Source organism: Triticum dicoccoides, chromosome 1B (assembly GCF_002162155.2).
Source record: "Triticum dicoccoides isolate Atlit2015 ecotype Zavitan chromosome 1B, WEW_v2.0, whole genome shotgun sequence".
In the NCBI taxonomy this organism is placed as follows: domain Eukaryota; kingdom Viridiplantae; phylum Streptophyta; class Magnoliopsida; order Poales; family Poaceae; genus Triticum; species Triticum dicoccoides.
Window position 1 is genome coordinate 412986074 of NC_041381.1, and position 27754 is coordinate 413013827.

The 27754-nt window shown below is 50.2% G+C and overlaps 1 protein-coding gene across 4 annotated transcripts; it reads left to right on the forward strand.

The window, feature by feature from the left end:
• Positions 1–62: 62 nt before the first annotated feature.
• LOC119338247 (pentatricopeptide repeat-containing protein At3g02330, mitochondrial-like) lies at positions 63–27754 on the forward strand. 4 transcript variants are annotated; one of them, XM_037610553.1, is made up of 4 exons: positions 63–3099; positions 3171–3365; positions 26161–26232; positions 26349–27754. In XM_037610553.1, the coding sequence occupies exon 1, from the start codon at positions 209–211 to the stop codon at positions 2789–2791; it is 2583 nt and encodes an 860-aa protein (XP_037466450.1). In that variant the 5' UTR covers positions 63–208; the 3' UTR covers positions 2792–3099; positions 3171–3365; positions 26161–26232; positions 26349–27754. The 4 variants fall into 4 exon arrangements, with proteins under 4 accessions (XP_037466450.1, XP_037466457.1, XP_037466444.1 ...); XM_037610560.1 differs by lacking the exons at positions 26161–26232; positions 26349–27754 and adding an exon at positions 25274–25615 and having other exon boundaries at positions 63–2779; positions 2859–3099; XM_037610547.1 differs by lacking the exons at positions 26161–26232; positions 26349–27754 and adding an exon at positions 25274–25615.

Here is a 27754-nt window from a genome sequence, read left to right on the forward strand (position 1 = left end):
AGCACGTGCTTAGATAAAAGAGCGTTCCGGGGTGGTTGAGCGGGAGCGGGTAAATCGGACACGACCAGCCTGTTTCTCAGTGTTCGTGTCAATGGCGCAGTGCGGCAATGGCCGCTTCCAAGGTTCCACCACTCCTCCACCCGACGCCTCCCTTCCAGCCATTAGCACATGAGATCCACCTCTCGCGCCGCGCTCTCCCCGAGTCCCGATGTCACGGGGGCCTCCCGCGTTGGCGGCTCCGGCCAACTCCACGTTCTCCCACCTCTTCCAGCTCTGCGCCCGCGGCGGCCGCGCTGCCCTCGACGCCGGGCGCGCCGCGCACGCGCGCATGCTCGTGTCCGGGTTCGTCCCGACAGCCTTCGTCTCGAACTGCCTCCTGCAGATGTACGCCCGCTGCGCAGACGCCGCATGTGCTCGCAGGGTGTTCGACGCGATGCCCCACAGGGACACCGTCTCGTGGAACACCTTGCTCACCGCGTACTCGCACTCCGGGGACATCACGACCGCGGTATCACTGTTTGATGCAATGCCGAATCCGGATGTCGTGTCATGGAACACGCTGGTCTCAAGCTATTGCCAGCATGGCATGTATAGCGAGTCGGTGGCCCTGTTTCTGGAGATGGCTCGCTCTGGTGTTGCCTCCGACCGGACAACATTTGCTGTCCTTCTAAAGTCGTGCGGTGCTCTGGACGACTTTGCACTCGGTGTGCAAATTCATGCATTGGCGGTGAAGGCAGGGTTAGATATTGATGTCCGGACTGGGAGTGCTCTCGTGGACATGTATGGCAAGTGCAGCAGTTTGGATGACGCATTGTTCTTCTTTTATGGAATGCCCGAGAGGAACTGGGTCTCGTGGGGTGCAGCCCTTGCTGGGTGCGTTCACAATGAGCAGTACACTCGTGGGTTGGAGCTGTTCATGGAGATGCAGAGGTCAGGGATGGGGGTGAGCCAGCCGGCTTATGCGAGTGTCTTTAGATCCTGCGCAGCAAAATCATGTCTGAGCACTGGTAGGCAGTTACATGCACATGCCATAAAGAATAACTTCAGTATTGACCGTATTGTTGGGACAGCTATTGTGGATGTTTATGCTAAGGCTAATAGCTTGGTGGATGCTAAAAGGGCATTCTTTGGGTTGCCCAGCCATACAGTGCAAACGTGCAATGCCATGATGGTTGGGCTTGTGCGCGCAGGGCTTGCAAATGAGGCCTTGGAACTGTTTCAGTTCATGACCAGGTCAGGCATTGGTTTTGATGCAGTCAGTTTATCGGGTGTCTTCAGTGCTTGTGCAGAGATTAAGGGGTATTTAAAAGGGCTACAAGTCCACTGCTTAGCAATGAAATCAGGTTTTGAGACGGACATCTGTGTCAGAAATGCAATTCTTGATCTGTATGGAAAGTGCAAAGCATTGGTAGAAGCGTACTTTATCTTCCAGGATATGGAGGAACGAGATTCAATCTCTTGGAATGCTATTATTGCTGCTCTTGAGCAAAATGGGCGCTATGAGGACACCGTAGTTCATTTTAATGAGATGCTGCGCTTTGGTATGGAACCTGATGATTTCACATATGGTAGTGTCCTTAAGGCTTGTGCAGCTTTACAATCTTTGGAGTTTGGTTTGATGGTACATGACAAGGTTATCAAGTCAGGACTTGGTTCAGATGCTTTTGTAGCTAGCACTGTTGTTGACATGTACTGCAAATGTGGTATGATGACAGATGCTCAGAAACTCCATGACAGAATTGGGAAGCAAGAACTTGTTTCATGGAATGCCATCATGTCAGGATTTTCACTGAACAAACAGAGTGAGGATGCCCAGAAAATCTTCTCACAGATGTTAGATATTGGACTTAAGCCTGATCATTTCACCTATGCTACAGTTCTTGACACTTGTGCTAACCTAGCTACCATTGAGATCGGGAAGCAGATCCATGGTCAGATAATTAAGCAAGAAATGCTGGTAGATGAATATATATCCAGCACCCTTATAGACATGTACGCCAAGTGTGGGTACATGCAAGACTCACTGCTAATGTTCGAGAAGGCACAGAAACGGGATTTTGTGTCATGGAATGCTATGATATGCGGCTATGCGCTCCATGGTCAAGGAGCAGAAGCACTCAAGATGTTTGATAGGATGCAAAGGGAGGATGTGGTTCCGAACCATGCAACTTTCGTTGCTGTGCTCCGGGCTTGCAGCCATGTTGGTCTGCTGGATGATGGATGTTGTTACTTCCATCAGATGACCACCCGCTACAAACTGGAACCACAACTGGAGCACTTTGCTTGCATGGTTGATATACTAGGACGGTCAAAGGGACCGCAGGAAGCTCTGAAGCTTATTGGCACCATGCCTTTTGAGGCGGATGCAGTCATCTGGAAGACTCTCCTAAGCGTTTGCAAGATCCATCGCGATGTTGAGGTGGCTGAACTTGCTGCCGGCAATGTTCTACGACTGGATCCTGAGGATTCTTCAGTTTACATTCTTCTGTCAAATGTATATGCAGAATCAGGGAAATGGGCTGATGTTTCTAGGACAAGAAGGTTAATGAAGCAGGGAAGGCTTAAGAAGGAACCTGGCTGTAGCTGGATTGAGGTGCAAAATGAGATGCATGGATTCCTTGTAGGAGATAACGTCCATCCGAGATCGAGGGAGCTGTATGACATGCTGCATGATTTGATTGATGAGATGAAACTGTCTGGATATGACCCTGATTTAGCTTCTTTTGCTGAGGTTGACGAAGAGGGCAGTGCATCCGAGCAAGATGATTTACTTGGAATGGTTGGTGGCTAGTCAGTCCTGTATTGAGGTTCCAATCTACTATTTTATTACAAAGCTCTGAACTTAATCTCCCCTGCAGCTGAGACAGTGATACTGCAAAAGATGCTCAGGCAGAACTCTGAAGCTGTTTTCCCTGGCATGTCACTGTACCGTAAAATGGTTTTGTTGATCTCATGAGTGTATGAAATTCACCAACGTTGGAAGACAAACTGGTGCACATATTTTGCTATATATATGACAGACTTGGCAATTGTGATTCTTTCCGCCATTTATGCTGGTACAGGCTTGTATAAAGGCACTTGACCAGATGCAGCAGAAGAGTAAGTGCAAATGCAGCCCTGTTTTCCTTTCTGCACAGTTATAATTTGCTGCTGCTGATGCCATGTTTCAGCTTTCTGATTAGGTTGAGCGAGGTTATTTGTCATACAGTTTCTCTAAAGCAGAATCCGAGGATAGTATTTGATATGCTTGTGCACCAGACGTTTTGACAAGAAGCTTGGGATTACAACAAGGGAAGTCAAACTTTCCAGAAGATGCAAAGGTCCGTCTAGCAAGCATTATCCAGTGCTAAATGTACTGAAGAGAGGTAATTCTATCCGGTTTAGTGCATCTGTATTTCCTATCATTCCTGAGTGTTCATACAAATTGAAGTACTACATTGGTTACTAAAACGAATTTGGTTCTGGCTGTTCAGTATTGGTATCATTGGTATTTCCATTGTGTGGTAGTGCTGGACTGCCAGTAGCATGTTATAGTGAACTCTTGCCGCAACCCTTCTGTCATATCCCAAATTTCGTGTCATATCCCAAATTTCATATTATATCATAGCTCATAGGCAGTGGCGGAGCTTGAAAGAAAATGTTGGGCGGGCCAGACTAAAGCAGAGCATGATTTCTTTTTGAAATTCTGAATAGTATATGATGCAAGTTTACAAGATGCAGCAAGCATATATATAAGGAACACACACGCACCCCAAAATACAGTTCAACCATAAAGCACCATTAAGTTAGCTAATTCAAGCCAGGGAAATACATGGTCTTCCTCAACTTCACTTGTGTCATCTCATTTCCTTTTAAATACCAAAGCAGTTCTTGTCTAAGTCTAATTTCCCTTGCCCATGACCTAGGTTGCAATTTGCATAGTTATCACTAGATGTAAGGAACTGAAAGAAATCAGGCTATTGCTTACCAAATGGGGAATTTGCAGGACGATGTTAGTTTACATGTGCTGCCCTGCTGCTGCTGTGTGATGTGTCCTAAAAAAAATCGGTCCAGCAGGCAGGGGGCTCATGCGCCAGCGCCTAGCAGGGATGTTGGCAAGACTGGATGTTGGAGCTTTGAAGGAGAGCAGATGCAAGGACACAGGGAGCTCATGCGCCAGAAATTTGTGGGCTGCACGACGGCACGGCCGCGTAGATGTCGTCACCGATGCTTGGGATTAGGAGCAGGGCTGGTGACGACTAACTCAAGATCTCGGCGGGCAGCGGCTGCTCCGAGAGACGGCGGGCAGCTCGCTCCAGTGGTCGGTGCTCCCTGAACCGCGAGACGGGAAGAGAGAATTGGGGATGCCGTGCGTGCGGCTTGCGTGAAGATGAGTCTGAAAGGATGCGTAGGTGGGCTGGCCTACGAAGATGCATACTTAATTATTTTTTTGCCAAAATCCTGGGCGGGCCACGGCCCAGTTTAGCCCCTACGAAGCTCCGCCCCTGCTCATAGGTATTTCCATAGTGGTCCCCAAATTTCATATTATATTCGTTACATTCTAGCTTTCTAGGTACTCTTAGCACAAGATGTGCATGTTTACTCCAAAAGTAGACGTGTAAAACACGAAGTTACCAAAACCTTCATGGAGATGTCCCACCTTCCTGAGAGTTGTTTTACCATGAATGCTCTAATTGGGAATTTGCAGAAGTTACACGAAAAAAATATGCGACTAAATGAGTTGACACTCACAGTACCAATATAGAGTTTCATGGAGCGTAGAAGTTTCATCAATCTAAATGAAGTTAAACAGAGTAGCTTACATTCATATATTGGTTGTTAGATACATGCAAGCCCGCACCAGGAAAACCAATCTGTTTGGCAGTTTGTAAAAGAAACTGAATAATAAGAATCCTTTATACCTAAGAGATTCATCCCAACTATCCTATTTATCTCGACATGCAGCCTATCCACATCAGCAGTCCGCCACGTCAGCGTCTCTTAATGTGCAGCGTTCCATTTGTAGAAAGTAAAAGTGGTTGCAAGAACTAATTGATTCTTATCGGTTCCAAACTATTTATACAAGGCAGTCACAATATTGTGAGAGGAAATCTAACCGCAAGAAGCGGTTGCTAGAGTGTGAGAGAGATTACAACTGCTAATGGCAGTTGTCGGATGTTGGGTTCCGGCAGACCCTTAAGGTTCGAACTCTGGGGTGCGCACGAAGATCTCTCCCTTATCGATCTACGTCCGATCGCCTCGAGAGATCTAAGCTAGAAACGATGAACAACACAAGGGACACGAGATTTATACTGGTTCGGGCCACCGTCGTGGTGTAATACCCTACTCCAGTGTGTGGTGTGGTGGATTGCCTCAGGGGCTGATGATGAATAGTACAAAGGGAGAACAGCCTCGCGAGAGGTGTCCTTGAGCTGGTGCGATGAACTGCTTGGGTGAGTTCGATCGCTTCTCTCTCTCTAGGCTTCCCAAAGTCTGGATCCCCTCCAATGTGGTGGCTAGTCCTATTTATAGAGGCCCTGGGCCTCTTCCCAAATATTGAGCGGGAAGGGCGCCAACAACGACCATTTTGAAGGGGAACATATAGTACAAGTTATCCTGACCAAAGTTGGTCCTCGGCTACTAAAAGCACTGGTGATGACGCCATCTGGGGCTCCACGGTGACCTCCATCCTGCCGCTCCGCCGGTCTTGGTCTCGTTGCACTGAAATGGCAACCTTTGCCTGATGCCTCGGTACTCCACGTCTGTGCTTGCCCCCTTTGCACCAAAGAGGAAACAAGGACACTACCCGGGCCGGCGCCCGCCTGGCCCCCGATCGTCATGGCTTGCGTCACGAGTACCTCGCGAGGTATCCTGCCTTGATCTCTCCGCCTCATCGCGAGCCTGCCTGGCGAGGCCGTCCCTGAGGAAGCCTTGCGTCGTTTGCCCCGCGAGGCTTGGTCCCTCGCGAGGGTCTTGAGTCTTGTGCTGATGAAGACGGGCCGTACTGGGCCACCACTCGAGCCACACCGCAGGCCGCAGGCAGGCAAGTCTGGGGACCCCCGTTCCCAGAACGCCGACAGTAGCCCCCGGGCCCAAGGCGCGCTCAGACTTGGCTTAGCGGAGAAGCGAAGGGGCAAGCACGGAGCGCCGCGGGCCCCATCAGCCTGCGGCCTTGGGCGCCGCGTGGTGGTTGATTGGACGTGGGCGCCTCTGCTTCCCCATGCTGCCTCGGCAACTGCTCGACTGACAAAAGGCTGGCTCTGGGTTAGCCTTACCTCATTACCCTCGTTCTCCTTGCTCCAGATCCCCTTCCTTGCTCCCCGCCTACCTGCCTCCAAAATCTCCAGATCTGCCGCATTCTTTCTCCTACGGCGAACTATGGCCCCCCGCAAGACCCCGGCTGGGGCTGCATCGGCCTGGTACTCGTCGGCCCTGGTCTCTCCCAATGTGACGGAGAAGAATCTCGCCCTCACGCGCCGGATAGCAGCGTCGCAGATCAACGAGTTCGGGGAGACTGCGCTCCGTCTTGGCTCCGCCCAGCCGAAGGACAAGGGGAGCGCCTTCTATCCCTTCTTCATGAACGCCGTCATCGCTGGTCTGGTTCCTCCCTTCTCTGAGTTCTTCCTTGCTGTCCTTCGCCAATATCAGTTGCATGCTCTGCACATCCACCCCAACTCCATCCTCCTCTTGTCGATCTTCGCCTACTACTGTGAGGCACACGTCGGGGTGGCGCCCTCTGTGGCCTTGCTGCGCCACTTCTTCTCCCTCCGGGTCTCCGGCGGCAATATCTCAGCATGCGCGAGTTTCGTCGCGTACTCCAAGTCCAACGCCATCTCGAAGGCCGGGAAGAGGGCCGAGGGCTTCCGGAGCAAGTGGGTTATGGTGAACGTTGGGTGCCACAACCCTCTGCTGGAGCTGTCGACAAAGCGGCCCGAGGCCGCTGAGGCGTGGTCCCGCGCGAAGCTCGATGATCGGCGGGCGAAGCAGGTGTTGGAGAAGATGAACGCCGACCTTAGGCCGGGCAGCCTAAGGGCGGCGAAGCTGACTGGGGCTTCGCTCCTGAGGAAGTTTCTGTCGCACCAGGTGGCCCCTCTTCAGGCGCACTCGCGCTCGCTGTGGAGGCTCGCGGATGCGGATGTCGTCCTCCGCCTGAGCTTGGACGCCCTGAGCGACGAGGACCTGACTGCGGCTCTGCGCTGCTTGGTTGGAGAGGAAGTGGCAGGCCCGGTGGGTGCTCCGGTCCCTTTGTTCCTCCGTGATGACTGGGAGCTGGTGGTGGATGCCATGCCCACCTTCGACGGGGTCGGCCTGGTGCCGGCGGAGGATCCTGAGGGTTAGGCGACGGCGACGGTGAACCTATCCTCCGGTGAATCCGGTGGAGAAGAGGAAGGAGATGACGACGATGACGAGGAGCGCGACTCGGAGGTGACCTTCGAGGGGACGGGGGAGACTTCTCCCCAGCGTAGGGCGAGCACCCTCCGCTCCATGCCAGACGACGACGAGGCCGACGCCAGGCGGGGAGGGGAGGACGCGCCCCTGGTCCCGAGGAAGGACAGGTCCGGGCTGATCTCCCGAGGGGCCACCCTGGCCCCTGCATCGGCCGAAGTTAGCTCCGGCCCTTCAGGCGCGCCTTCTCCTGCGACTGGGCCTCCCAAGGCTAAGCCCCGCAAGAGGCTTTCAGGCTTCAAGCTTGGCCGGGGTCCGTGGGATCCCGCGGCAGTCAACAAGTAAGTGTTCGAATTCCGCCTTGCTCCTGTCTTTTGCTGTCTAGACCTGGCATCTTCCATTGGGCAGGCTGCTGCCCGCGGCGAAGAGGCTGAAGGGAGGCACGGCGACCCCGCCTGAAACGGGCTCGTCAGCCGTGGCCGCCCCCCCCGCCCGATCATCCTCGCGAGGCCAGCAGGAACGCTCCAGCGTGGAGTCAGCCCCCGTGGCCCCGTTGACTCTGGAGGCACCCGTGCTTGACGGTGTCGCCGAGGTTGCCAAGGCCCAGGAGGTCCCTGCCTCCCAGGTTGTGATTATGCTGCCGTCTTCTCCTCCTACTCTGCCGGCCCCCGTCTCCTTTGCTTCCTCTGCCGCCTTGGACCGCGCTGCCGACGAACTAAGCCGGCTGCGGGAGGATCTTCGAAGCGCGGACCCCCGCCTGGTGGCCGGGCGCCTGGAGTTAGTCTCCAGCTGGGCTAGCTCTGACGCCTCTGTCCGGGCGGCGCTGAGCCAGGCTGTGACGGCTTCCGAGGAGGGGAAGCAAGCCACCTCCCAAGCCATGGCCGCCCGTGACGAGGCGCTGAAGGACGCTTCCACCGCCAAGGGCCATTGCAAGACGCTGGAGGGCGAATTGCAAGGGCTGCGTGATGAGCTCGCCAAGGAGATTCGCGACCGCCAGGCGAAGGAGGAGGAGACGAAAGCTCGGGAGGCTGCTATCAAGGAGCGCGACGCCGAATTGTCAGCCGACCGTGACCAGCTGAAGACGCTGGAGCAGGCGCTGAAGGTGGAGAAGGTCGAGCTGGATGCCGGGGCGAAGATCTTGGCCGAAGACCGCACGGCCTTCGTGCTCTACGAGGAGAGGGCCCGCGTAGCGCTAAAAACGCTCTACGACGGGGGCCTGGAGAAGCCGCTGGCCGGAGCCAAGGAAGGCCTCGCTAAGCTGGTTCCCTTCCTCGTCGAGGCGCTTGAGGAGGTCGTGATCGGCATCGGCCCCATGGCTGAAGTCGAGGCTCGCGTCCTCTCCTCCGCAGCACTGACGCGGATCCTTAGCCACGTCTACCTCCGCAACCCCGACGCCAGCCTCGATGACCTGCTGGAGCCCGTGGACGCCAAGCGCTCCGCCGCCGCCGCTGAAGCCGTCAAGGGTCGAGCGGAGGCCTTGCTGTCGAAGTTCCGTGCCTTCAACACCGCGCCCAAGCGAGGTGCTGCCGGCCCCGCAACTCCAGGAGGTGGGGCTACCATGCGCGACTCTACCACGAGCGGTGATCTTCTCGCGGCCTTTTCCCGCTCTGATTCCTGCAACATGCACCATGCCTCGTGGAGGCGTTTAAATTCGTGTCTGGTATTGTGAGAACAATTTATGGTCTGTAATATTTCCTTCTGGATTTGCTAGATTTTGCGATTTCCTTCCTATTTGCTTGTGTTCTATGTTGGCAGAGCCCGGCCCCGCGCATACCTCAGCCGCCGTTAGCCCCGACCGGATCACCTGGACGGGACTAAGGAGTGAGGGGCTACGCGACAAGTTAGGCTCCTGAGTCGCGATGCTCAGGAGTTCCCCTTGACGCGCGAACATCAAATAGGGAGGGGACGGAGGAGAGGATTTGTCGTTCTACGTCGGCAGGGCCCGGTCCCGCGCATACCTCAACCGCCGTTAGCCTTTCGGAACTAAGGAGTGAGGGGCTATGTGACCAGTTAGGCTCCTGAGTCGCGATGCTCAGGAGTCCCCCTTGACGCTCAAACGAGTCTTCATACCTTGGCTCCGCTCGGGGAGGGGCGCGCGATGACCAGGTCCGAGGGACCTGGCTGGGTGGCATGTGCTCGGGCGTGGCCCGGGCGCAGCCCCCATGTCCAGCCCCCTCGCGGGGCACTCCCGAGGGGAGGCTTTGCGATGGTGCCAGACACTGAGCTCTGGGCTCCCTGAGGTTGATACAGTCGTGGGCTGCCCTCAGTTGTTTATCACCAGCGCGGAGCATAGCGCTTCCGTATGTGTACGGGCATAGACGCTCCTCGTCAGTGTCGTCAGCCAGCGCGGAGCATGGTGCTTCCACTGGTGCGTGGGAGGGGGGCTCCCCTTCGGGAGGAGCCCCCGGGGCGTGTACAGCCCCGCCCTGACACGTGGCCGGCACGGTAGGGCTAGGAGAGGTGTATCTGGGCACCCGTGAGCCAGCGCGGGACTCACGAGGCCCTACCTCAAGGCGGGTTGCGCCTGGCTCTGGGCCTTTGTGGATGGTATGTTCCTGCAAGGTGGTTAAAATGCAAATGCTTTACGTCTTCAGGTCCCGGTCCTCGAGCAAGCTCAGCCGCCGCTGGTATGACAGGTCGCGATGCCGTGGGTCAAGGCCAGGGGTGAGGGCTGGAGAGCCAGTAAGAGCCCATGAGTCGGATGCTCAGGCGCCCCCCTTTTAACGTGCAAGCGGTTCGCATGAGGAGAAATAGGCCCGTGGGGGCCGGCGAGCGACAATCATGAATAGGTCAAGCATGAAGGAGCAAATCAACTTAGATAGATGCAGGGAAAGCAAACGCCACTGGGTCAGGCCCGAGCGGCTTGGGGATGATGCAGCCCGAGGGGCGCCCCCAACAAGATAAGCGGAAGACATAAGCAAAACGGATACATGCCGCAGGGACGGACCCACGCGACCTGGGAATGATGCAGCCCTGAGGGCGCTCCCAGCTGAAACGAAAACTGAAAAGAAGTCACCTGACACTGTTGCAGAACGATAGTTGGTGCAGCTGGCGGTGCCGGGCGAAGAAGCCGATCCTCATGAGCCCTCGGGACTCCGAGCCTCGGGAGGCTCAGGAGGTCCGGGCGGCCCGTTGAGGTCCATCTCCATCTCCTCCAAGAACGCGCGATGCTTGGCCACCTGAGCTTTCAGAATGCTCATCAGGCGCTGGTGGGCTGCAGCCGCGTTCGGCAAGCCGAAGGGCATGCGAACGAAGCTATGCGGTCGGCCCGCGCAACGCCCCACGCGCGAAGGCCAGAAGCACTCCTGAGAAGCGACTCGATTGAGCCCTGGGTAGTCGATGCAGACGCGCAGCGCGCCATCCTCACCTGGATGGGGAGCTACGCCGGGCAGACGGCGGTTGCCGCGCATGCTCTCAATTCCTCCACATCCTGAGCGGCCTTGGTGATGAACTCCTGAGGGCTGGGTCCTTCTTTCCTTATGCCTTCCTGAGGGAAGCGTGCCGCGAAGCACGCCTCCAAGTTGTGCCCAAGCGCCTCCCTCGTGACCTTGGCAAGGTCGGTGGCTCCCCAGAAGAGAGCCCCCGAGCCCTACCCGAGGAGGGCGCCGGGCTCGCCTTCCTATGCGATGGAGGGCAGTGCCCCTTGGATGGGCGCATGTCCTGGTGCGGCGCCTCCGGAGGTGCCTGCCTCCTGAAGCCCTGAGCCAGGTGATGTCTTCTTCTTCTTGGGAGCTGCTCCAGGGAGGTTTCCACTCTTGCTGTCCGGGTCCTCGATCGACGCGGCCTGGAAGGCGCGCTCGAGGGAGCACACCGCATCCTTCTCTTCACAGGGGACCATGATGACCCCACCGCTTCCTGGCATCTTGAGGACGTTGTAGCCATGGTGAGTCACTGCCATGAACTTGGCCAGGGCTGGGTACCCGAGGATGGCATTGTATGGCAGGCGAATGTGAGCGACGTCGAAGTCAATGAGCTCGGTGCGGTAGTTGTTGCGCTGTCCAAAGGTGACAGGAAGGCGGACCTGCCCTATCGGGACGGTGGAACCATCAGTGACTCCTGAGAAAGGCTTGGTTGGCTGAAGCTGATCATATGGCACTTGGAGATTGTTGAACGTCTCGACGGACAGAACGTTGAGCCCTGCTCCGCCATCGATGAGGGTCCTGGTGACTTGCACGTTGCTAATGACTGGGGAACAAAGCATTTGGAGGACACCGGCCGTTGCCGCGCACTTGAGCTGATCCGCAGAGCTGAACGTGATGGCGCACGCAGACCACCTGAGAGGGCGCGTGGCCTCAAGCTTGGGGAGGACTGCATTCACCTCGCGCGCAAACTGCTTGAAGATGCGCTGTGAGGCTGGGGCCTGAGCGCCGCCCAGGATGCAAGCGATTGCACGTGGCTCCTGGAAGCCCCCAGCCCCCTCGTCCTGATGATGGTCTTCATTCCTTCTTGGTGGCGGTGGCAGAGGAGGAAGGCCTGCGTTGCCATGCGGGCGGTCCTCGCGAGGCCGATCTCTCCAAGCTCCCTCGCGAGGCTGGTCCTGCCAGCGGTCCTCGCGAGGTCGGTCACGCCACCCTTGGCGAGGGCCACGGTCGTCCCATCGTCCTCCACCTCTTGCTCCGCCTCGGCCGTAGCCCCGATCGTTGCGCTCGGGACGTCGACCGACACGGCCTTCTCGCACGGCCCTGAGCTCTTGGCACTCGTTGGTGTTGTGGGTGTGGAGATCGTGGTACACACAGTATCGGCTGCCCTTGGACGACTCCGGCTGGTCCCTGGCGCGCTTTATGTCTGGCTCCGCTGCGAGTACAGCTACTCCCTTACGCTTCACATCCTTGGCCTTGGCTTTCTTCTCTTCTGGGTCCGTTGCTGGGAGCTCGAGAAGGGAGAGGCGCCCTTCCTCAGCCCTTGCGCATTTGGTCGCCAGGTTGAACAACTCCAGAGACGTGCACAGATCTTCATAGATTGCCAGCTCCTTCATCTTGACGTCGCGAACGCCATCAGAGAACGCCGAAATGATGGCCTCCTCAGTCACCCTGGGAATCTTGAGGCGAGCGTTGTTGAAGCGCTGGATGTACTTCTGCAAGGTCTCTCCAGGCTGCTGCTTGATGCGGCGCAGGTCACCCACGGCCGGCGGACGGTCGTGAGTGCCCTGGAAGTTGGCGATGAAGCGGGTGCGCATCTCGTCTCAGGAGAAGATCGTGCCAGGAGCCAGGTTCAGGAGCCAGGTGCGGGCAACGTCCTTGAGCGCCATGGGAAACCAGTTCGCCATGACCTTTTCGTCCCCGTTGGCGGCTTCGATGCCCAGCTCGTAGAGCTGCAGGAACTCCGCGGGGTCTGCAGTGCCGTCGTAGCGAGGAGGCAGGTCAGGCTTGAACTTGCCTGGCCAGGCGACACTGCGTAGCTCGGGGGTGAAGGCACGGCAGCCTGCGGTGGCCACCGGAGCCCTCTGCTGATGCTGGGCTTGCTTTTGGAAATTCCCATGCGCCGCTGCCTGGGGCAGCGCGGGGTCTTGACGTGGCGGTGCAGGGATGCGATCATGGCGCACCGGTGCCGGGAGCACGACAGCACCTTGGGGGTGAAGGATTTCTTGGCAGCTCCTTGTCGTGCAGGCGCCGGACGCGGTGGGTCTCGTCCTGGGGCCGCGCGGCTTGGAGCCAGGGCGCCTTCTTGGGGAGGAGGTGGCGGAGGCACCTCCTGATCCACGCCTCCTGCGCAGGATGGAGGGCGAGGCAGTGAGAGGGACGGCATAGGAGAGCCCCCTGCGGCGCTGACGAGCTCGGTGATGCGGGCGAGCCAGTCCTCGTAGAGGTCGTCGACGGGACGGTAGTGCAGGAGCTCACGCGCCAGGAGCAACGCGGCGTGCGCGTCCGTGGGGGCGCGACGGGCGTGGACGACGAACCGACTGGAGTCAGCGACGGGGTGGCGGTGCGGCCTTCCCGCCACACCGAAGGATGCAGAGACGAGGCCTGCTGCTCGTTCCCCGCCGGGCCGGTGGCGGAGTTGGCGGCAGGCGACGGGGAACGACGGGGGCGCCCGCTGACGGGCGCCGTCTGGGCGACGCGGGCGGCGAGAGCAGCCCGACGCTCAGCGTGAGCCCGACGAGCGTCAGCCATGGACGCGACGGAAGATCAAACGCGAACAACGGAAGAAAGATTCCGGCGCACCCCTACCTGGCGCGCCAAATGTCGGATGTTGGGTTCCGGCAGACCCTTAAGGTTCAAACTCTGGGGTGCGCACGAAGATCTCTCCCTTATCGATCTACGTCCGATCGCCTCGTGAGATCTAAGCTGGAAACGATGAACAACACAAGGGACACGAGATTTATACTGGTTAGGGCCACCGTCGTGGTGTAATACCCTACTCCAGTGTGTGGTGTGGTGGATTGCCTCAGGGGCTGATGATGAATAGTACAAAGGGAGAACAGCCTCGCGAGAGGTGTCCTTGAGCTGGTGCGATGAACTGCTTGGGTGAGTTCGATCGCTTCTCTCTCTCTAGGCTTCCCAAAGTCTGGATCCCCTCCACTGTGGTGGCTAGTCCTATTTATAGAGGCCCTGGGCCTCTTCCCAAATATTGAGCGGGAAGGGCGCCAACAACGACCATTTTGAAGGGGAACATATAGTACAAGTTATCCTGACCAAAGTTGGTCCTCGGCTACCAAAAGCACTGGTGATGACGCCATCTGGGGCTCCACGGTGACCTCCATCCTGCCGCTCCGCTGGTCTTGGTCTCGTTGCACTAAAATGGCAACCTTTGCCTGATGCCTCGGTACTCCACGTCTGTGCTTGCCCCCTTTGCACCAAAGAGGAAACAAGGACACTGCCCGGGCCGGCGCCCGCCTGGCGCCCGCCTGGTCCCGATCGTCATGGCTTGCGTCAATCCTGCCTTGATCTCTCCGCCTCCTCGCGAGCCTGCCTGGCGAGGCCGTCCCTGAGGAAGCCTTGCGTCGTTTGCCCCGCGAGGCTTGGCCCCTCGCGAGGGTCTTGAGTCTTGTGCTGATGAAGACGGACCGTACTGGGCCACCACTCGAGCCACGCCGCAGGCCGCAGGCAGGCAAGTCTGGGGACCCATTCCCAGAACGCCGACAACAGTTAAGGATTACTATGTCGGTTCCTAACCAACACATGTTAATTAGTAATTTAGCACGTGATCTAGCCCTATTCCCAACACTCCCCCTTGTATCACACATCTTCTAGAAGTATCCATCATCTAGAGCTTGTTGTATATTTCATCATATAGAGCTTCTTGTATATTTGTCATCTAACTTGAGAATCATTTGTACAATTTGAGAATGTCCCCCAAAAGCCCCGTGGGAAAAATATGATGAGTAATAGATACAACATTGAAAACTCATTTAAAACCCGGTGGGAAAAACATAAAGAGAAAACGATATGGTATAGTTTATATTGCCTCATTGAAAACCTTTTATGAGAAACCTGATGGAAAAACTCATAAAGGAAAAGAGCACAATATTTATTATCTAATGATAATTAATGGGTTATAATTCTATGAGTTCTCTTCCTCTGAAATTTGCAAACCTTGAAAACATCTCATACCAAATTCGTGAATACACTTCTGGAATGTTGAATTTCTAAAGACTTTGTGAACATGATTTGGTTTGCAAAATATCAATTTCTCCATCTTTCTGTAATTCATGAGGAAAGAACACCTTGGGAGAAATGTGTTTTGTGATATTACTATTTATATAACCCATTTGCATTTGAGCAATGCAAGCGGCATCATCTTCATAGATGTCGCTTGGGTGATCCTAATGAACCAACACCACATGAAGTTTGAATGTGGTTAATCATCCTGCAAAGCCATACACATTCTCGTGATGCTTCAAATAATGCGATAATTTCAGCGATTAGTGGAAGTTGCTACGAGAGTGTTTTGTTGACTTCCATGAAAAAGCAGTTCCATCATATAAGAATACGAAACCTGTCTGTGACCTGACATTGTGAGGATTAGATAGATAACCAGTTTCTATAACCTACCATAGTCATATCTTGTTTCTTCTGGTAGAATAAGCCAAAATCTTTTGTGCCATGTAAATATCTAAGGATATTCTTCACCCCTGTCCAATGATGTTTTGTTGGAGCAGCGCTACGTCTAGCTAGTAAATTTACCACAAATGCAGTATCAGGCCTAGTGCAATTTGCAAGGTACATTAGCGCACAAGTGGTACTGAGATACGGGAACTCAGATCCTAATATCTCTTCGTCATCATCCCGGGGTCTAAAAGGATCTTTATTCATATCAAGGGATCTGACAACCATGGGTGTTTTGGATGTATATGATTTATCCATATTGATTTTTCCAAAGCCTTTTGAATATAAGCATGTTGGTATACTAATATTCCTGAGCGAAGGTGCTCAAGCTGTAAGCCTAAGCAGAATTTGGTCTTTCCCAAATCTTTCATCTCAAATTCCGTCATTAGATGATTGCGTTCTTTGTCTATATCAGGTGTACTTCCAATGATATTAAGGTCATCAATGTACACAGAGATGACACAAAATCCATGTGAGGACTTCTTTATAAATACACAAGGGCAATCATCATTATTTGAGTAACCTTTATGAATAAGGAACTCACTCAATTAGTTATACCACATTCTACCCATATAAGTATGCAGTCATTACGTCCATTAACTGCATAGATAAATTCATTTGTACTGCCAAAGGTATTAAGTATCAAATGTTATTCCACTCATGGCAGGAGAGTATATATCATTGTCATCGATTTCGGGTCTCTACGTGAACCCTTGTGCTACAAGTCTCGCTTTGTATCTCACCACCTCATTGTTAAAACCTATTTTGCTTCCACGGGGAAGACATTTTGAGGAGTAGGTATTACTGAGGAAAATACTTTTCTTTGTTGAGCAAGTGCAGTTCTGCCTCAGTTGCTTCCTTCCATTTAGGCCAATCGGGGCGCTTGAGGCATTCCTTTACGGACTTTGGTTTTGGATCCAGTTGAAGGGTTTCAGCAATTTTAGAGGCGAAGTATATGACAATTGTAGTCTCTCTGTTGTATGATTCTCCTGAGTGTATATATTTTATGGAAATTTCCTTTATACCTTCAGACTCTATGTGGTTTCCCACAACAATAGAGTCATGGTGGTCCGATGTCCCACAATTATGTTTTTATGCGCATTTGTGCTAGGTTCTAGATGTTGAGTATCTAGTTGGTGTCCTTCGACTTGGGGTTGAATTGCATTTACTGGTAGAGGATTTGATTTCCTATGTTTTCACGGAGGCTTTTGAGAAGCTATATTCCGGTTAACCAGATTTCTCCCCCTCTTACTCTCATTTGGGGTTTGAGTGGTTTTACTTGGTAGCTCCACTTGTTCTGGTGCATTAACATCGGGAATATGTGATTTAGTGACACCTTTATGGCCAGTAAATGCATATGCATCTGGCAGGTTATCTGCAATGTGTTGCAAATATATAATCCTCTGAACTTCAGTTTCAGATTCTTTAGTATGTGGATCTAAGGACTGAATGCCTGTTACATTCCTAACACTCTTTGTGCTTTGATTCTCCCCCTAATGTCGGGAAATTGTCCTCATCAAAAATAGAATCAGCGTAACGGGCAGTAAACAGGTCCTGTAAGAGGCTCAAGATATTTTTATAATTGACGGAGAATTATAACCCACATAGATCCCTAGTATTCTGTGAAGGGCCCATGGATGTGCACTGCGGTGGTGATATCGGTATGTATACTGCGCAACTGAATTTTTGCAGATGGGAAATACTTGGCTGGGTGCCACGTACTAGATGCAGTGGGGAGGTTGTGTGATATGCAGTTGGGCCGATTTGTATCAGATCTGTGGCGTGCAATACCGCATGTGCCCAACAAGATGTTGATAAATTACAATTCCGTGGTAGTGGTTGAGCATTTTACTCTTTTGATGAGAGATTTAGCCAATCTATTTTGAGTATGAGCATAAGGCACATAATGTTCTAAATGACTGCCCATAGTCATGCAATAGTCATTGATTGCACGTGAAGAAAATTCAGCGGCATTATCCATTCGAATTGTTTTTGTCCTTGTTTGAAGATGATTTGCTCTAATTTAATAATTTGAGCAATTAACTTGGCAAAGGCATGATTTCCTGTGGATAATAGACACACGTGTGACCATTATTAGATGCATCTATGAGTACCATGAAATACCTAAAAGGTCCTGATAGCATATATCTCCTTGAATGCGTTCGAGGAAATTAAGCGACTCATTTTTTACTGTAAGATAAGATGGTTTTATAATTAATTTTTCAGTTGTACATGCGGTGCACACAAAATTTGATGATTTTGGGAATCTTTTAGTTGGAAGGCTGTGACCAATAGAATTGCCAATAATTTTCTCATCATGGCTATGCCAGGCCATGATGACCAAGGCGATCATGCCAAGTCTTGAATTTATCAAGCTGTTGAAAAATTATTTTGTACGCAACATGTGGTATGGGTTTTATATAACTGTAATACAATCCAGATGAAAGTGAGGAGAATTTCTCAAGAATTGTTTTTTCAGACCCATTGCTTTTTGTTAAAAGCAAATATTTAGTATTATTCCCAGAGATTGTTGCCAGATGGAAATTCTTTGATCGGATGTCTTTGAAATTTAGAAGGCTACGTGTAGATTCAGGATACCAGAGTGCATCCTCAATAAAAATGATAGTACCCATAGGTAGAACGAGTGTGGCTCGTCCTGAACCAATAATTGATGCATTGCGACCGGTGATGGTCATAATATTTCCTATTCTCTTAGTTAGAGTTTGTAAATATTTTGTTTCCCTTAGTATTGTGTTAGTGGTACAACTGTCCAGCAAACGTAGTTCTTCCATTGGATTGTCTTCCCGTTAAGTCTATAAAGAGTGAGAGAATATTTTAGGATGAAATTTTATTCACATTACTCACATATAATACATACAAAGTATGCATATTACAGTTACAAATATAAATACGACATTATGTCTGAATCACATAATATGATTGGTCCGTAGGACTTTATTCTATTTAGAGTTATATATATTAGAACATCCATTATTACAATAAAATAGCTGATAATATCAAATAAGTGATGTGGAAATTATATTAGATCTTCATATGTGTTTTGGGTGTATTCCACCATCATGTTGCCGACATCAAGAAGATCTTCATCCTTCTGCCTTGTTTCCTGAGGAGCGCTTTGAGAAGTGCTAGCTTCAAGGTTCTCTTGTTGTAAAGCGTTGAAGTGAGCTTCAACTTTTTTTTTGACGCGTCAACGGCGGGCTTGCGCCGCCCTGAACCATATATAACTTTACAGAAATGTTTACACAGATGAAGGTTACAGGGGGTTGTGAAGAAGAGAGAAGAGCAAGGGGATAGCCCAAGAGTACATTAGGTTACAATCTCGCGACAAGGTTTGACAACATAGAACCACAATCTTGGAGGAGCGTTTGGCGCTGGGCATTCTTGCATCTTTGAGACCAAACTTCAGATCGTCCGCCGCTACCCTAGCAATGTGGTGGATTTGCATGGTCTCTTGTCGAAAGACCTTGGCGTTCCGACGCTTCCAGGTGTTCCAGAAGATTGCGATTAGAACAGTAGAGCGAATTTTGTCCATCGGGGCCTGTCGCCAGATATCTCTAATGCTGTTAGGCGACCCCCTATAAAGGTTGTCTAGCTCATCCCAGGGAGGTCGTAGAGTGGTGCAGCGGAGGAGGAGGTGGGTGATATCCTCGCAGGTGCCACAGAACGGGTAGGCATCAAAGGTAGCGATTGAGCGACGCAACCTTCTCTCGTTGGTGTAGACACATCTTTGTGAGCCAGCCACATGAAGATTCGACACTTGTTGGGCGCATAGTTTTTCCATATCGCAGCCGCCATCGGGTCCGTCGGGTGGTCATGCCATATCGCTTTATAAGCCAAACTGGTGGAAAGTGCCTTGCCCTCACGCCTACATACCCTGTTATCGTCAAACTGCGAATCCAAGTTAACTGTAGCCATAATATTACACAAGGTAGCCAGTTCATTCTCAGCTACAAGGGATAACCGATGAGCAAGATCGAGGTTCATTTCTGGCGAATCCAGCACCCTCGCGGCAGAGGCCGACTGCCTGTTGGAGTGTGTGTAGAGAGCAGCAAACTGGCAAGCGAGAGTAGTTTGGGTGTTTGGAAGCCATAGGTCATTCCAGAATGAGGTGTTGGCCCCATTTTCGAGTTTAACAGAGGTGATGGACCTGAAGAAGTCAAGATGTTTTATAATATCGCGCCACACGGGTGACGCAGATGAATCTCCAGTGCCCAGGTCATGAGTAGGAAACCAGCCATATTTGGTAACTAAGTAGGACGAGGCTGGTGCAGAGTTGGAGTCATGTAGTTTTGACAGGTGTCTAAGAAGTAGGCACACATTCATGTGTTTGAGCGAGGAGAAGCCTAAACCCCTGTTTACGAACGTCACACACACTAGGTTCCATGCCACTTTGCATTGCCCTCCCGTAGCTTCAACTTTTCCATGGACTTGTTTGCCTTTCCCGGTGAATTTAAGGTATAAATCCGCTAGATGCTTAGGAGTACGGCATTTGCTAGTAAGATGGTTAGCACATCCACACCTTCGACAAATCTCGGAGTTGGTATTTTGTTCATCTTTCTTGAACTGACCTTTACCTTTAGATTGACCAAAGATTTTTATGCTTGTTGTTCCTTTCCCACTTTCTGTTGAATTTCTTGAAATTCTTTTTGTTGCCTCCATACATTTTGGTAAACCGAGTGTTAGCGAGCCCCGTTGGGTGTGTCTGATGATTCTTCATGAGAAGTTCATCATGTTTCTCAGCCTGAAGTAAAGTGTATATGAGCTCAGAATACTTATTGTATTTTTGTTCATAATACTACTGTTGTAGCAGTCATCGAGGGGTGGAAAGTGCAGAAGGTCTTCTCAATAAGATCTGCTTTGGAATTGCTTGATTGCAAAACCTTAGTTTAGAGTTAACCTTTTGAACTGCAGAGTTATAACTGCCACGGATTTGAAATCTTGGAACCTTATGAGGGATCATTCTCTTTAGGCTTCTCGAAGCATAACTGCTCTTTATTGGTCATATCTCTCCTTGAGAGAGTTCCAGAAAGCAAGTGGTCTTCCTCCATTAAATATTTTGTTTTTAAATTTGGATGGAGTTAACGCCTTATAAAACTTGATGCTGTATATTTGGTTGCTTGTGGTATTTCCTCAGTGCCTTCAGCAGGTGTGATAATTGTGGAACCAAGTTTACGACATTCTAATGCTATCTTGGTATCCATAGCCCATGATAAATAATTACTACCATCTAGCCCAAGTTCATGAAATTCTCTATTCATGACGCCAACCATTTTCTTGCATGTTGTGATCATACATGAATTAGTTTTACTATGAGAGTAAAATATCAGTAACTACAAATTCTTCGGAGGAGCAAGGTTTTGAAGTATAGCTGATGCTTTTATACTTATATGTGTAGACCTCTTTTTTTTAATGTAGATGACACTTTGAAGATAGTCACCATTACGGTGTAGATCTCACAACAATAAATAACATAATTTGGCTTTTACCAGTAGATGTTCATATTTCTATTACCTTGTGTCACTATATTTTAGAAAATCACTCTGAAGATAATCATTTGTCAAATGACTAGATGTAGACCTCAGAGCAATAGTGGATAGTCTGCAATTTGATGCAGTAGATCAGACTATTAGTAAAATATTTGAGGTAGTCACATCAATTCGCAAGTTAGGGAGAGCACTCGAAGATAGTCATTTTGCCAAAACAAAAGAAAATGTCAAAATGTAAATCCTTCAGCAATGAGAATAATCTGCAAAGTGCAGTAGATGCCTCATTTACCTTGTGATACCACACTTTGAATTGTAAATAAAAATTGTTTTTCTTAAGAATTACATATTCTAAAAAGATGCTGAAGCAATCATATAGAATATGTTATACATAGTCTAAAACTTTATTCTAGACAATACATGGTCTAAAAATACCAACTTACAATATTGTACATGACTGAGTATAATTTATAGATAAATAGAGGTTCTAAATACAATAAAATATCACTCAGAAATAAATAGACCGGGCTACTCTGCAATGTACGGATACTATGGGATCATTCTGATGAAAAGCCACAACACCAGCAACCTTTTTTTTTTCCAGTTATTGGCCTGTAGGCCAGTTTGGGTGAGAGGGGTGCGAGTTGGATTGGCCCAACACCGACAGAAGGAGGGATAGGCAGGGCACGGGCGAGGGTTTCCCCTGGTTGCCACCATTCCCGATCCCCACTGTTCGTCCGGGTGCCAAGCACTGCCGCTCGTCGATCCTCCCTACCCGTGTCACGCCATCTTCAAGGGAGGCGGGGTGGGCCCCGCGCTGCACCACGGCCTCCTCCGCGGTTGCTCGCCTTGTGGGCGCTGGTGAGGTCGAGGGCGTCCAACGACCACGCGCCCCGGAGGGCTACGCGTTGTTGCTCCCTGGTCGCGACGAAGCGGCGCAAGGTCCGGCGGGCTTCTAGTGGTGGCGTAGGAGGTAGAGGCGGCGTCGGAGGAGGTAGTGTCGCCGGTGATGGAGGTGGTGGCGTCGTCGACGAGCCCTCGTCTTCCACCTCCATGTCTTCAACCTTGATGGCCATGTTCAGGTAGTGGATGATGGTGTAGCTGACGGTTTTCGTTGCTGCCGGCGTCGGGGACGAAAGATCCAGGATGGGGCCATATCCAGGAGGGAGGAAGTGCTTCGGTAGTTCGTTCGTCGGTGTCAGCGACGACAGCCGTGGAGGCGGCGATTGAGCGCCCGCACGCTTTTGGGCATGGTCCAAAACCGTGCTCTAGGCAGTACGGGGGCAGAGGCGGCGGCGCAAGTTCGTAGTTGAAGTTCTCCTCTTCTCCCAGAAACGGTGCTGACGGACCTGCAAGCAGCCAATCCATCAGATGGATGGCAAAAGCAGATGGTGGAGTTGCCGGTACGACGTGGTCGACGGCGACGACCAGAGCCGAAGGCCCAACATTGCACAGTGCAGGTACGTCGTGGTTGATAGCCGCGGCCGGAGCGGAAGGACCAGCCTGGTGCACCCTTGGTTCATGCCCATGAAGGGGGTGGGTTGCCGTGGCGTGCATACCCATGCACGGTGACGGTTCTGGCAAAGATGCGGCGACGAGGGCCACTGCTTGGACCAGGAGCATGATGGCGACGTGCAGCATTACGGTGGCGCTGGATGCGAGGAAGGTGACGACTTTCTTCTGGATGAAGCGGGCAAAAGCAAAAACCAGTGACGGCAGGTCCTTTCCTGCCATGGTTCTCACCTTTTTCCTCTCTTTCCCGTGATGGCTCGGCTCTCTGGACAGAGCATTTACTGATAACATGTAGAAAGTAAAAGTGATTGCTAGAAGTAATTGATTCTGATTGATTCCGAATTACTTATACACGAGCTAGTTACAATATTGTGAGAGGAAATCTAACAGCAAGAAGCGGTTGATATAGTGTGAGACAAAATGGCAATTGCAATTGCTAATATGTGAGACAGATTACAACTGCTAATGGCAGTTAGGGATTACAATGCCAGTTCCTAATTAGCACATGTTAATACCTGTTAGGAATAGGGATTACTATGTCAGTTCCTAATTAGCACATGTTAATACCTGTTAGGAATAGGATTAGATCACGTGTTAAATTACTAATTACCATGTGCTAATTAGGAATGGACATTGTAATCCTTAATTTTCATTAGCAGTTGTAATCTCTCTAACATATTACCAACTGCTAATTGCAGCCATTTTATCTCACACTTTAGCAATCACTACTTTCGATTTGAATTACTTTGACAAACTTGTAATTGTCTCTTGTATAAATAGTTTGGAATCAATAAGAATTACAAGAGTTCAGTCATTCACTTTTACTTTTCACACGTTATCACACTATCTCTGCCGAGAGTGACATCACGGGGAAGAAAGGAGAAAGGTAAGAATCATGGCAGGAAAGGACCTGCCGTCACTGGCTTTTGCTTTTGCCCACTTCATCCAGAAAGAAAGTCGTCACTTTCTTCACACCCAGCGCCACCGCAATGCTGCATGTCGCCGTCATGCTCCTGGTCCAAGCAGTGGCACTCGTCGCTAGAACCGTCGGCGTGCGTGAGTATGCACGCCACGGCAACCCACCCACTCCGTGGGCATGAACCAAAGGCGCATCAGGCTGGTCCTTCCGCTCCGGCTGTGGCTGTCAACCATGACGTACCTGCACTGCACCATGCCAGGCCTTTGGCTCCGGTTATCGCCGTCAACCAGGTCGTACCGGCAACTCCACCATCCGCTTTTCCCATCCATCCGATGGATTGGCTGCTTGCAGGTCCGTCATCACCGTTTCTGGGAGAAGAGGAGAATTTCAACTGCAACCTCGCGCCGCCGCCTCTGCCCTCATGAGCACGGTTTTTAGACCATGCCCAAAGCGTGCGGGCGCTTCACCGCTGCCTCCGCGGCTGCCGTCGCAGACGCCGACGGACGAACTGTCGGAGCACTTCCTCCTGGATACGGCCCCATCCCGGATCTTCCATTCCCGACGCTGGCAGCAGCGGAAACCGGCGGCTACACTGTCATCCCCGACCTGAACATGGCCATCAAGGTTGAAGACGTCGAGGTGGAAGGCGAGGGCTCGTCGACGACGGCACCACCTCCTCCATCACCGGCGACACCACCTCCTCCGGCGCCGCGTCTACCTCCCACGCCACCGCCGGAAGCCCGCTAGATCTTGCGCCACTTCGGCACGGCCATGGAGAAGCACCGTGCAACCCTTCGGGGCGCGTGGTCGCCGGATGCCCTCGGCCTCACCGGCGCCCCTGGGGCGAGCAGCAGCGGAGGAGACCGTGGTGCAGCGCAGGGCCCACCCTGGCCCCTTTGAAGACGACACGACACCGGCAGGGGAGGGCCGATGAGCGGCAGTGCATGGCACCTGGTCGAACAGAGAGGGGATCGGGAGTGGCAGCGAGAAGGGGAAACCCTCGCTCGTGCCCTCCTTCTGTCGGTGTTGGGCCAGCCCGACTCACATGTGGGCCGAATGGCCTAAAGGGCCTCAGCCCAGGTTACTTCGGCCTGCAGGTCAATAACCGAAAAAAAGAGGCTGCTGGTGTTGTGGCGTTTCATCAGAATAGAGCCCATATTATCCGTATATTGCAGAGCCCGTTCTATTTATTTCAGAGTGTTATTTTGTTGTGTTTAGAACCTCTGGTTTGTCTTTAAATTATGTTCAGCCGTGTACTATATTGTAGGTTCATATTTTAGACCATGTATTGTCTAGAATAAAGTTTCAGACTATGTATACATATTCTATATGATTGCTCAGCATCTTTTTAGAATATGTAATTCTTAAGTACAACAATATTATTATTTTATAATTCAAAGTTTGGGATCACAAGGTAATTGAGGCATCTACTGCACTTTGCAGATTATCCTCATTGCTGAAAGATTTACATTTTGCCTTCTTATTTTCTTTTGTTAAAATGACTATCTTCGAGTGCTCTCCCAAACTTGCGAATCGATGTGACCACCTCAAATATTTTATAAGTAATCAAAAGGTAACAGTGTGATCTACTGCATCAAATTGCCGACTATCCACTATTGCTGTGAGGTCTACATCTAGTCATTTGACAGATGATTACCTTCAAAGTGATTTTCTAAAATGTGATGTGACACAAGGTAATAGGAATATGAACATCCACTGGTAAAAGCCAGATTATGTTCTCTATTGCTGTGAGATCTAGACCGTAATGGTGACTATCTTCAAAGTGTCATCTACATAAAATGAGATCTAGACATATAAGTATAAAGCATCAGCTATACTTCAAAAACCTTTGCTCCCCCGAAGCATTTGTTGTTACTTACATTTTACTCTCATAGTAAAACTAATTCTTGCATGATCACAACATGCAGGAAATGGCTGGCGTTATGAATAAAGAATTTCATGGGCTATGGATACCAAGATAGCATTAGAATGTCGTAAACTTGGTTCACAATTATCACACCTGCTGAAGGCGCTGAGGAAATACCGCAAGCAGCCAAGACTTAATTTTGTTTCGTTTGCAATTAGACCTTTCCACTTTACTGCCTTTGTTGCCAGTTATTTTGCGTTATATTGACTGATGTGCCGGTCCCTTCCTCTGACTTTAGAACTATGATGTTTCTAATAGTGTACAAGTTTCCAAATTGTTCCATTGAACAAGCTTTGTGTAATGACAAGATGCCTACCAAGACTTAATTTTGTCTCGTTCACAATTAGACCTTTCCACTTTACTCCCTTTGTTGTCAGTTATTTTGCGTTATATTGACTGATGTGCCGTTCCCTTCCTCTGACTTTAGAACTATGATGTTTCTAATAGTATACAAGTGCTCTTCCCAACAGGTTATTATGTAAGTGCCACAACTTCAATCCGTCGATTGGTATGCCTTTGCAAAGTTTATGATAGATATAGAAGCATCATAATTGAACATCTGCATATCTTAAATATTTTAGAATTTACCTGCTATTTCATGAATACGTTATTCATGCAGTACATATATGTGCTTCTTTTTCTCTATTAATAGTTTGACATATTGTTGTTAATTGCGCTAAGAGATCTTGATATTGCATTTGTATACATTTCTTCTTGTATGCTGCATCCTGCCCATATGGAGAAGGCATAATAAATTATTATTGCGCTCATCTATTTTGTGATCATTCATGTATGCGATATTGTTTTTCTTCGTTCCCTTCATCTATTAGCAAAATGCACGCTATTCTCCATTAGGCGACTTTTCTTACACTTATTTATTCCTTGCAGAATGTGGCAATAGAGATCAATATATACACTCAGTTGTTTGCTTATCCAAGAAGAACCAGTTAAGAAGCCGAGGTTAGATTTGAATTTTAGTGATTTTGTTTGTTGTCGGTACCATGTTCACATCTTATAATTTATTGATCTACTATTGGTTTCACAACTAAATTTATGACTAGTTTGTATCCATGCAGAGGGAACACTTCCCAAGCACTTCAGATGCAATTAACACTGATGGTCAAGGATTAATGTCATGTCTGATGTGACAAAGGTAACTCATCCATCATTTGTTAGTGAGACGCCATAACTAAATTGATGATTTTTTCCCTCTAATTTGTTGGGGATGCTCTATGAAAATTTAGTGTTCAGAGCAGTTGTTCCCATGCTTTAGTTCCGAGCCGAAACAAGATTCAGTTAGTTTGACTACCAAAAAAAAGTTTCACTTAGTTTTGTTATAATATTTCCATCAGATACATATGATTGCAGTTATTAAGTCCATTCCACATTTTTTGTCATACATAGTTGCAATTTAAAGATGGCCATTTGGTCGTTAATGCAGTTTCAAATTAAAAGTGGAGGTTATTTGTATCGATTCCAAGTTCCTAACGGAACATAGCTCCCCTTTATAGACAACTTCTATAGATAATATGTAACTTCAACATTGGTGAGGATGATTCTTCATATATGCAGTGCTAAGTATCAAGACACCTGAATATCATTGAAATATATTGCAACCCTTTCCCGTGTCAGCGCACGGGTATCATCTAGTAGTAAATATCAGGCGCTGCATATGTATGCTGGGGGTAGAGATTCCAGTGATTGAAATTTAGTTGTATGCCTGCATTCAGTGTGTCAAACATCACTCTAGATGGCTAGTCTGCTATAATTAGTACTCCCTCCGTTCACTTTTATAAGACGTTGTAGACATTTCAGACAGCATGCAAAACAGCTCAATTTCAGTTGTCTGAAATGACTTATAAATGCGAACGGAGTACTAATCCTGATGTTTGACAAACAATCATGCACTTGCCTTCCGAATGACTTGGCCTTCACTTGCCCTTCTCGCCCGTGTAGCTTACATGGCCCAGGGCTACATCTTTTCTATCTTTCTTTCTGTTTCCCCCTTATAGAAGTTAAAAATGGAGGTAAAGTGGAGGAAAATCTGCGTATTGCGAAGCATTGAAAAGCACCCGGCGAGCAATGATCAGTCAGACGGTTACAAGTAACAAGAAACGAGCAGGGAAGCTACAAACACGTTCACTGACAGTGGCACAAGCTCTGGCAAGGTCTACCAAGCTGAATGTTGATTCTGCTTTCCATTTGTGATCAGCTGGGGGAGGTTGGGGGTAAACAGGAGCAGTTCCACGACACTCGCTTCATGGTTCCTGGCTGGAGGATCCACCAGATTTTCTTGTAGTATCAGTCTTGGTAAGTTACCCTGCTTGGTAGATAATGAAGTCCATTTGCTGTCAAAAAGGAAAAAAGAACTGCTGCACAGAAAGCTCGCTAGATTCATTACTGAATCAACTGTAGAACGACCGTAATGCATACTACTACATCCGTCACATTTATTATGGGACTGAGGGAGTACCAGTTACAT

Excerpts from the sequence above, each read along its gene's own strand:
- LOC119338247 (XM_037610553.1), top strand. The coding sequence starts at position 209 with ATGTCACGGGGGCCTCCCGCGTTGGCGGCTCCGGCCAACTCCACGTTC.